Consider the following 11,162-nt stretch of genomic DNA (forward strand, 5'->3'; position numbering starts at 1 on the left):
TGTGTGTAGAGAATTCTGATCGGACAAAGTGCCACACATGCTCAGATCAAATTCCTAGACCAAAGCTATTGGTTACTAGCCTGAACGTAGTCCCGTTGTAACGAAATAACATTGTCACGTTACGTACGATCGGATTTTCCGACAACTTTGTCCGACCGCGTGTATGCAGCACAACGACGGATTTTGTTGTCGGTATGTCCGACCGTGTGTACAAGGGCCTAGAGTTGCATTCTACCTGCTGACTAACAATGTAAGGGGCATTTTTTTCACTGACCACCAATTAAATGACTTTAGCAAGGGTTCCCCGGACCTGAAAATTATTTTAAGGGTTCTTCTGGAGTAAAGAAGGATGAAAAGGGCTGTGCTGGGCCTTTACATTCAGTGTTTCCTTTAAGAAAAGTCTGGTCATTTTTTTTTTTACAGTGTGAATGATATTGTTGCTGTTGGACCGGAGAGCTTTTACGCCACCAATGATTATTACTTTGAGAGTGTACCTATGAAAATTGTAGAGGGTTTCCTTGGATTACAATGGACAAATGTGGTATATTACAGTCCCAGGAATGTCCGAGAAGTGGCCCCGGGACTCTACAGTGGCAATGGAATTGCCATATCAAATGATAAAAAGTATGTAATCTCTTATTATTTCATCAGTATAAGTGTAAGTGTGTAATCTCTTGTTATTAGTCGAAATGACTTAAAGTGGGAGTAAACTCCCTTGGTTGATAGCTACTTATAGGTAAACCTATAATATGGGTTACCTACTGGCAATGTAAATCTCTTCTAAACGTGCGTCATTTAGGAGATATTTACTGTACACCACTGGACATCACTGGTGCATGGACTCTGAGGGAACGGCCATCCGGGCTGTTCATTCAGAGCCCTATGCCGTGAACTTTGACTCCTGTGCTCATGCGCTGGAGTGACATCATTGCGACTGCAGCCAGTCACACAGCCGGAGTCCACGAACCCGGAAGGAAGACGGGTGAAGATGGAAGTTCCCACAGCTCTGACATCTCAACGCTGGAAGGACTTTGTTTTAAGGTATGTTTGTAAGCCCCTCCTAGATTGTGAGTTCTAACGAGCAGGACCCTCTGATTCCCCCTGTCTTGAATTGTATTGTATTGTAATGTCTACCCTAATGTTGTAAAGCCCTGCGTAAACTGTGGGCGCTATATAAATCCTGTATAATAATAATAATAACATAATGTGCTAGTATGTAATGCATACTAGTACATTATGACATTAGTTTTCAGGGACTCCAAAAAAAGAAAAACATCCAGCAGTTTACTACCGTTTTAAATATATATTATATTATCTGTCTCTACCAGTACTGACCAATACCCATAACAGTTTGGGCAATTTGAAAAAATTCAGTTCAAGTATTTGTGTCCATGTTTTCTGTAAATGGGAGCCGGCTGCCTCTAAAAAGAAATCATTTTTTATTATAGTAAAACAGACATAGCTTAAGCTTTGATAATTATGTGGGTTCAGCTCCTACCTGATTCTGGTGACAATTTTTCAGTTCTAGTGGCACAACGAGACAACACTGATTAAGATCATGGAAATGTACTCAGCCGTGGCGACAAACTGCATTAAAGTTGAATTAAAATGTAACCAAAGAGAAAACAAGGTGATGTCAAGGTGTGCTTTATGAAGGGGCAGTGTACGTTTCCTCCAATCAGCTCTTAGAGCTCTCCTCACTGAGCTCTGCGGTGTGTATTTTTAGTTCTCCACCCACAAGCTTTAACATTTCTGGACTTTAAACATGTGTAGAGAAGAGAAGACTGCAGATAAACAGGTATAACTTATGGAGAAGGATTTGTTTCATCTCTGTGTATCACCTGGGGCCAGTTAATTTACTGGGTTTATATGAGGGTTTGCAGCCACTTTAATGTAAAAATTGGAGATTAGGTTTAACCAACTCTCCCTTCCCATCTCCAAGACAACAACTGTTGGGGACAGTGCTTGAGAGGAGGTGAGTATAGTAGAAACCGGCTTTCTTATTTTACTTACTGTTGAGGGGGGAGTCTTAAAAAAAAATTGCCTGGAGTAGTGTTTTAAGTAAAATTTATAATCTTTACTGTTTATTGACATATATATTTATGCTTATCTTTTAAGATTTATCTATGCTGTCGACATCATGGCTCACGCAATCAATGTCTATGAGAAACATGACAACTGGTCCCTAACCCTTGTAAAGGTAATCACGTTTTATACTGTTCAGTGTTTTCAACTGGTGGTGTTCTCTCTCTCCCTCTTTTTTTCCTTCTTTCTTTTTCTTTCTTTATGCTCTCTCTCTATTTTTTTACTCTTCTCTCTCCCCCCTCATCCATTCTATCTTCTTTGTCTGATCTCTCTCTCTTTCATTCTTTCTCTTCTCTCTATTTCTCTTCGCTCTCTATCTTCTCTTGCGCTTTCTTTTTTCTCTCACTCTCTTTCTCTTCTCTCTATTTCTCTTCTCTTCACTTTCTTTCTTCTCTCTCTCTCCCTCTCTCTTTCTTTCTTTCTTTCTCCTCTTTCTCTTTCTTCTATCCTTCTTTCTCTCTTTCTCGTTTTCTTTCATTCTATTTACTTTTTCTTCTCTCTTTCTTTCACTTCTCTCTCTTTCTCTTCTCTCTATCACTTTCTTTCTATTCTCTCACTTTCTTTCTCCCTCTCTTTTCTCTATTTCTTCCCCTTCTATCTCGCTTTCTTTCTTTTCTATCTCTCTTTCTTTCTCTTCTTTCTATACCCCTCTGTCTTCTCTTTCTTTCTCTTCTCTCCCTTTCTCCTTTCTCTTCTCTCTCTTTCATTTTTCCTCTTCTCTCTCTTTCTCCTCTCTCTCTCTTCTCTTCTCTCTTTTTCTCTTCTCTCTCTTTTTCTTCTCTCTCGCTTTCTTTCTTCTTTCTTCCCTCTCTCTCTTCTTTTTTTCTTCTCTCTCTTCTTTCTTTCTTCTCTATCTTCTTTCTTTCTTCCCCCTCTTCTCTCTCACTTTCTTTCTTCTCTATCTTTCTCTTCTCTCTCATTTTCTTCTCTCTCTCTCTTGCTTTCTTCACACTCTCTTTCTTTCTCTTCTGTCCCTCTCTTCTTTCTCTTCTCTCTCTTTATCCTCTCTCTTCTCTCTCGCTTTCTTCTCTCACTCTCTCTCTTCTCTCTCGCTTTTTTTCCTCTCTCTTTCTCTTCTCTCACTTTCTTTCTTCTCTCTTAACAAAATAGAAATTAAATGTACAAAAGAGACATCCAAATCAAATCAATATTTGGTGTGACTTCCCTTTGGCTTCAAAACAGCATCAACTCTTCTAGGTACACTTGCACACAGTTTTTAGAAACTTCCCAGCTTTGTTGCTCCAAACACCTTGGAGAAGAACTAACCTCAGATCTTCTGTGCTTGTAGGCTGCCTCATATCCTTCTGTCTCTTTATGTAATCCCAGACAGGCTCCATGATGGTGAGATCAGGGCTCAGTGGGGGCCAAACCATCACTACCAGGACTTCTTTACACTGAAAATAGTTCTTAATGACATTGGCTGTATTGTTGGGGTCATTGTCCTGCTGCAATAAATTTGGGACCAATCACATGCCTCCCTGATGGTATGGCATGATCTACGGTATGGCATATGGCAGTATCTGTCTGTATTTCTCAGCATTATGGCCACCATTGATCCTGACCAAATCTCTAACTCCATTAGCAGAAATGCAGCCCCAAACTTCCAAGGAACCTCCATCATGCTTCACTGTTGCCTGCAGACACTTATTATTGTACCGCTCTCCAGCCCTTAACCAACAAACTGCCTCCTGCTACAGCCAAATATTTCAAAGTTTGGCTCATCAATCCAGAGCACCTGATGCCATTTTTCTGCACCCCAGTTCTTGTGTTTTCCTGTGTTGAACTGGGGTGCAGAAAAATGGCAGCAGGTGCTCTGGGCCAATTAGTCAAAATGTGAAATATTTGGCTGTACCAGAATGCAGTTTGTTCACTGGAGGGCTGGAGAGCGGTACAATAATGCAAGTGATGGGTTGGCCCCCACAGAGCCCTGATCTCAACATCATCGAGTCTCTCTGGGATTACATGAAAAGACAGAAGGATTTGAGGAAGCCTACATCCACAGAAGATCTGTGGTTAGTTCTCCAAAATGTTTGGAACAACCGACCTGCCGAATTCCTTCAAAACTGCGTGCAAGTGTACCTAGAAGAAGTGATGCTTTTTTAAAGGAAAAAAACAAACAAATATTGATTTCATTTGGATTTCTTATCTGTTCATTTACTTTCCATTTTGTTAATTGATAAAAAAAAAACTTTTAACACTTCTGTTTCTGAAAGCATTCTTCATTTACAGCATTTTTTTTTTTTTTAACGTAACTAAAACTTTGAAAAGTACTGTATTTTCCCTGTTCTCTCCTCTTCTCTTCTATAGAAGTGAAGTCAGAGATGAGAGTGGAGGGTCTCTGGAAGTGTGAGTGTAGCTCACTGATCAGTACTGATACTTATAATAGCAGGAAATGGACTTCACACTTCAAGGCATCCTGGTCACCCAACTGGTAGAGTCTACTCTACCAAAGTTTGTAGATCTGTCTTTGTCACCCTGATGCCATTTCCCGGCTCTGGGCACTCAGTCTGTGCACACTCAAAGTCTGCCTTATGCCCCATACACACGAGCGGATTTTCCATCGGAAAAATCTTGAATGTTTTTTTCCGACGGAATTCCGCTCAAGCTTGGCTTGCATACACACGGTCACACATATAGTTCTCTGAACTTTCGACCGTCAATAACGTGGTAACATACAACACTACAGCCGAGCCGAGAAAATGAAGTTCAGTGCTTTCCAAGCATGCGTCAAATTGTTTCTGAGCATGCGTAGGAATTTTGCGCGTCGGAATTGCTACAGACGATCACATTTTCGGATAGGAACTTTTTCCGACCGAAAAATAGAGAACCTGCTCTCAATCTTTTGCTGGTGGGAATTCCGCCAGCAAAAGTCCGATGGAGCGTACACACAGTCGCATTTTCCGACCAGAAGCTCTCATCTGACTTTTGCTGGCGGGATTTCTGATCGTGTGTACGCAGCATAAGGCATCTTAAACCATCTCTAGGTATATGGCCAGTTTGTGGTCTCTCTGTAGTGAATGGTGAGTAGTTAGTTGCTGGGAGTTTATTTCATTTCTCCATTACCTTGCATATTTTTCTTTGGAATTGTGCATTTTGTCCTTTATTGGAGATTTTGTCAGGTCACACAGTTTAGTCTGGTCCTTGTTTGTCAGTAAGACTTTAGCAGGTGGTCCTAGTATGATAGCCCCCTCTCATGTAATCCAAGCAATAAAGAGAAACTGCCCAGCTCCACCCGGCAAGCATTGTTGGAGGTGCTTCAATGGACCTGAAGGAGATACTTGCAGAATTTCAGATGGATATTTCTGTTGGGCTGGAGTCCTACTTGGGTTGTTTCTTTCTCTCCAGCAGTGGCTGGTCCATAAGGGGCGCATGGGCACCGACCCCCCCCCTAATCTTTATGCGCCAGCCCCTAATCTCCATGCGGGGTGTCGGACACACAGAGTTCTATGAGGTTTTTTTATTTTTTTAAGCACATTATTAAATTGGAGGCCCTAATTGGCTTCCAAAAGGTTGGGCTCTGGGCACAGAGCACTGTGCCCTGAGCCAACCCACTTGTGACATTAGCGAATCAACATTTGCTCTTGTCTTTCTGCTTCTCCTCCCAGCCAATCAGGACAAGGAAGCGTGTCCTAAAACGGGATTGGCCGGGAGGAGAAGGGACCGGATTGGCCAAGAGGAGAAGCTGCCAAAGCTGCCCATGACCTGGATGGGGTAAGTGTAGGGCTGGCGAGCGAGTGGGCAGGGTTTTTGATTGCTGCCCCCCCACCGAAAATGGACCACCAGCCACCACAGTTTCTCTCCCTTTCATATGACTCTTTTTATCATTCTCTCCCTCTTTGTTACTCTCCTGTATGTTCATGGATATAAAATACACTATTATATTTCCTTCTTTTTTTTTTTTTCCCACCAGGCAGTTGATGTAGATACTTGCCTAGATAACCTGTTTGTGGATCCAGTTACAGGGGATATCTGGACAGGAGCACATCCAAATGCATATAAGGTGTTCTTTTACAAAGATGAAGATCCCCCTTTATCAGAGGTTAGTGAATAAATTATAATATATTAAAGAGTTTACTCCCTCTTCATGCACGAACATGTTAAATGTTCAAGTTCAACAATCCTCCCCCCTCCCCTTGGAGCACTGCTGCACTCTTTAAAATATATATATATATCTATATATATATATATATATATATATATATATATATATACATATTTATCATTTATTTTAAAACATCCTTATTAGAAAAAAAATGCACTTACATTTCCATGTGCCATAAGTTGGCAGCAGCTGTAATCACCTGTAAAGTTCCAATCGTTGCCGCTCGTCTCTGTGAGCTGTCGTTGCGTTCCACCAGAGTCGGACGTGACATCAGCAAGACCCGCGAGTTCCGCCACTGCTAAGACAGGAAGTCAGGAAGTCACTTCATCAGGAAGCCCATGTTAAATGTTCAAGTTCAACAATTCTTGAAGCACCCCTGCACTCTGGACACATGATATCCTAGATCCTCTCCTGTACCCGGCAATGGGTGGGTCCTGAATGTTGCAATTTTGTAATGACTGTATTGCAGCATTCTTCTCTGAGTCCAGGGTGACTTGCCCTCAAGGGGCAGGTTCTTGACACCATGGGCTCAGAGTGAGTTCTATGATGTTGGACATCATTCAGCCCGGATGAGGAGTGGTACTAGATCACAGAGTGGTGAGTCTGTAGGGGACAGCACTGGTGATAAGGTAAGTGTTATTCCGCGTACATACGACCAGACTTTTTTCGAGGGACTAGGTCGGATGGTCTTTTCGATGGACTTTCGGCGGAGTCTTTCCGAATGAACGGACTTGGCCACACACAATCACACCAAAGTCCGACGGATTCAAACGTGATGACGTACGACTGGTCTAGAATAAGGAAGTTCATAGCCAGTAGCCTATAGCTGCCCTAGCGTCGGTTTTTGTCCGTCAGACTAGCATACACACAAATGGATTTCTCGGTCCGGCGGAGTTCCGATGGCAAAATGTAAAACATGTTCTATTTCTAAAGTCCGACGGCAAGCAAAGGTCCGATGGAGCCCACACACGATCGAATTGTCTGACGGACTCGTTCCGTCGGACCTTTGCTGTCAAAAAGTCCGGTCGTGTGTATGTGGCATTACCGTGGGAGCTACCTTTTTTTATTTTCACTACTGCAAGGTGTTGCAATGTCCCTTTTTAATGAAGCTATAGTTGTGCTTTAAAACCTGACGCCACACATTTTTAAAGATTTTGATAATATATGGGGGAGAGTTAAAGTATAACTATGGGCAAAAATATAACCTACAGTATATGATGCAGTCTTTCAATAGCATTAGCACAGCAGTGTTTGTCTCATTTATTCAGGTCATAGTATATCTAGTAGTAGTTTGTCACATTTACTGTAGCTGGATATGTTTTATAGTGCTATAGGTGTTTCATAGTTTACCAAGACACTTCTTTTGTTTCCTAGAGTTTCAGGAAGATTTATATTCACACCTTAGGGCACCACAAAATGGTAAATGGTGATTGTCCAAACAGTAGGATGGTACTGTGGGTGTCAAAATTCTGGTGCCATCCTGTCCTAGTTACATAACCCAATTGTTGGTGTCAGGAAGTCTGCATATGTGTTAGTTCCTCAATTTACATGGATAAAAATGTAAATTGTTAAATCACTAACTTTCAAGGCACTCCTGAGATATCTGTGTTCTTTGTCTTTTGACTTTCTGGTTGTTGTTACCATCTCAGTCCAATGTTTTGCAATGCTCTAATTACCCCCAGTTTGTGTTCCAGTGGGTGAAGGAAGTCAAAAAGCAAATACTAGTCTGTGTGGGTGGGTTTCCTTTAGACCTCCAATGTACAAGTCACTCCCCTCCCTCGATGTATGTGTCCACTAGACATGTGCAATTCCTTTAGTTATAAAACAAAATTCAGCCAAAAATGTCTGAATCAAAATAGCAATGAATTTCATTGAATCTGAAATAAATGATAACAAAACTAATTATCAGAATTTGAATTTGAAAATTAATTTGAATTTGAAAATTAATTCAAATTCAAAATGGAAAGATATTGCAATAAATACAGTAAGGTATAAAGGTGAAATAAGATGGTGATTCTTACTTAGGCTGCTTTATAGGAGAGAAACAAACTCTCATGTTGATGGGGACAAGGGCCTCTTCCCCAGAACCCTGGCCTGGTGAATGCGGGGGTGTGGGGGGTGACTTATTGGAATCCTCTTTAACTCTTTTAACCCCTTTGGGTCTGGTATGGATTTTAAGGGGAACTCCACGCCACAATTTACCCTATCACTTATTACATTACTGGCTACTATTCTATCACCCGTAGTTGGCAACACAGTATGTACACCATATGCAGAAATTTGTCAACTAGGTACCTGGATCATATTGCAAGAGCATTTTTCAATCAACCAGTATCAATTTTCTTTCCCTCCCTGTGGCCCGAAGTCTTTGGGCCATTCTTGTAACACTGGATGGTCCTCTTCATCTTTGTCCCACCCCGGAGTTGTCCAGTCCATACTGACATAGTTAGTAGTGCAGATGTGGTGATCTCAGTGCCACTCTTTGCACCAATACAGTGTGATTGAAAGGTACTGTGGTGTGGCCTCCTCAGGAGTGGGGACATGACACACAGTAGAGTTATCAGTTTTGTAGACTCAGTTAAATTGGATGTCATCCAACTCAGAAAATTAAAATGCTGCCCAGAGTTGGGCTTTAAAATAACATCAATACAAACATTCACCCAAAGCATGACAATCTTTATTAAACATCTGTCTCTGGCAGTGTGTAGTTACCCTATAACAGTGGTCTCCAAACTACGACCCTTTGCTTGTTTTTATCCAGCTCTTGGAGCACTATTTTCATCCACTAATACCAACAATGGGTCATAATCCCCCCTCCCCCACTGACACCAGAAAAGTGAAGTAACGAAATTCTTCCCAATGACACCAAAGATGGGGCACAATTCCTCCCAATGACACCAACAATGGGGACCAATGCTACCAACAATGAGGCACAATTCCACCCCCCATGACACCAACAATGGGGCCCAATGACACCAACAATGGGGCCCATTGACTCCATCAATTGGGGACTAATGTCATCACCAAAGTGACACAATTCCTCCCAATGAAACCAAAGATGGGGCACAATTCCTCCCAATGACACCAACAATGGGGCCCAATGACACCAACAATGGGGCACAATTCCTCCCAATTACACCAACGATGGGGTGCTATTCCTCTCACTGACACCAAAGAAGGTGCATTGTTTGTTTATTCTCACTGACATCTGGAGCTTTTCTACAATGCCCACAATCCAGTTTCCCTTAAGTCTGAAGGACAGTAAGCTGGCCCTTTGTTTAGAAGGTTTGGAGACCTGGTTTCTCTAGCATTCAGTCATTCTAAAACACTAAAAGAAAGAATGTGACTGTGTGTATATTTAATTACTTTTTTAGACTCTTTCATTTATAAGGTCCTAATGAGGAGTTTATGCTGCATTTATAACTGAGAAGCAGAATGAAGAAATAATAGAAGCTCTATTGATTTTGCAGGTGATCCGTATACAGAAGATTCACTCAGATCACCCGATAGTAACCCGGGTTTACGTCAATAACGGCTCAGTGATTCAGGGGTCATCTGTAGCTGCAGTGTACAAGAAGAAGCTGATTATAGGGACCGTATTCCACAAAGCTCTGTACTGTCAGCTGGATTAATGAACCACCAGGACCTGAAGAGACTATCCAACATAGATAACAAAATATATTTTTTGGAAAATAATTTTCTTTGTGTTGCAGAAATCATTTTGAGAAGTGGACAGTTCTTGGGGGGAATATGAAGAGACAGACCCAGAGAAGGGCAATAGAATCTACATGCAGTGTGCAATGTGTATCGGAATGTTACTATTAGCTTGCCGTTTCTTGTGCAAATCCCCCTTATAGTGGTCAGTGGTAACATTTCACCAATGTCTAAAGTATGGCTAAAAGCTCCTGTCTAAACAGGTACCAAATCCAGTTACTATGTGATGTGATGGAGGAGGGGAAGAGGACTCCTGTGGCAACCTGTGAAGCTCTGGTGAACTCCATGCCCAAGAGGGTTAAGGCAGTGCTGGAAAATAATGGTGGCCACACAAAATATTGACACTTTAGGCCCAATTTGGACATTTTTACTTAGGGGTGTACTCACTTTTGTTGCTAGTGGTATAGACATTAATGGCTGTGTGTTGAGTAATTTTGAGGGGACAGCAAATTTACACTGTTATACAAGCTGTACACTCACTACTTTACATTGTAGCAAAGTGTCATTTCTTCAGTGTTGTCACATGAAAAGATAGAATAAAATATTTACAAAAATGTGAGGGGTATACTCACTTTCATGACTTTTGCTTATATATATATATATATATATATATATATATATATATATATATATATATATATATATAACCATCTTCCGACATTCGAACTTCATATAGAATGAATTTGAATAGAAAAGGTTAGAATATAATATTATATATTATATTTTATTCTATTTTGTTTTATTGTTTTTGTAGTCTATTCTTTTCTATTCAAATATTTTCTATTCAAATTCATTCTATACGAAATTCGAACTCCCAAAATTCAAATTACATATAGAATGAAATCGAATTTGAATAGAATAGAAAATAATAGAAAAGAATAGACTTGAAAAACAATAGAACAGAATAGATAAAATATGATACATATTATATTTTATTCTATTCTGTTCTATTGTTTTTCTATTTTATTCTTTTCTATTATTTTCTGTTCTAATCTTTTCTATTCAAATTAATTTTATACGAAATTCGAATTTCAGAAGCCATCTTCCGAAATTTCCGAATGTTGTATAAAATTTATTTGAATTAGAATAGAAAAGATTAGAATAGAAAATAATACTCACACTCACACACTCACCATGCCTGGTAAGCCCCTCTACAAGGAGGGATGTCAGCTCTCTCTAACCCCCGAGGTCATCATTAGGCCTCTGGGGCCCCGGGACCTTGCTACAAATAAAATAAATCTTTTTATCTCCTTGCGTTTCT

The 11,162-nt window shown here is 40.6% G+C and overlaps 1 protein-coding gene across 1 annotated transcript in view; it reads left to right on the forward strand.

Moving 5' to 3' along the window:
• LOC143995974 (serum paraoxonase/arylesterase 2-like) overlaps positions 1-10,460 on the forward strand; it is a 29,179-nt gene extending 18,719 nt beyond the window's left edge. Inside the window, exons 6-9 of the mRNA XM_077490756.1 lie at positions 424-624; positions 2,119-2,200; positions 5,996-6,124; positions 9,658-10,460. Coding sequence (XP_077346882.1) covers positions 424-624; positions 2,119-2,200; positions 5,996-6,124; positions 9,658-9,819 — 574 coding nt within the window. The 3' untranslated portion in view covers positions 9,820-10,460. The remainder of the gene's footprint in view (positions 1-423; positions 625-2,118; positions 2,201-5,995; positions 6,125-9,657) is intronic.
• Positions 10,461-11,162: the final 702 nt, after the last annotated feature.

This window comes from Lithobates pipiens, unplaced genomic scaffold, assembly GCF_037356315.1.
Source record: "Lithobates pipiens isolate NorthernLeopardFrog02 unplaced genomic scaffold, aLitPip1_a1.2 Scaffold_19, whole genome shotgun sequence".
Taxonomy (NCBI): Eukaryota; Metazoa; Chordata; class Amphibia; order Anura; family Ranidae; genus Lithobates; species Lithobates pipiens.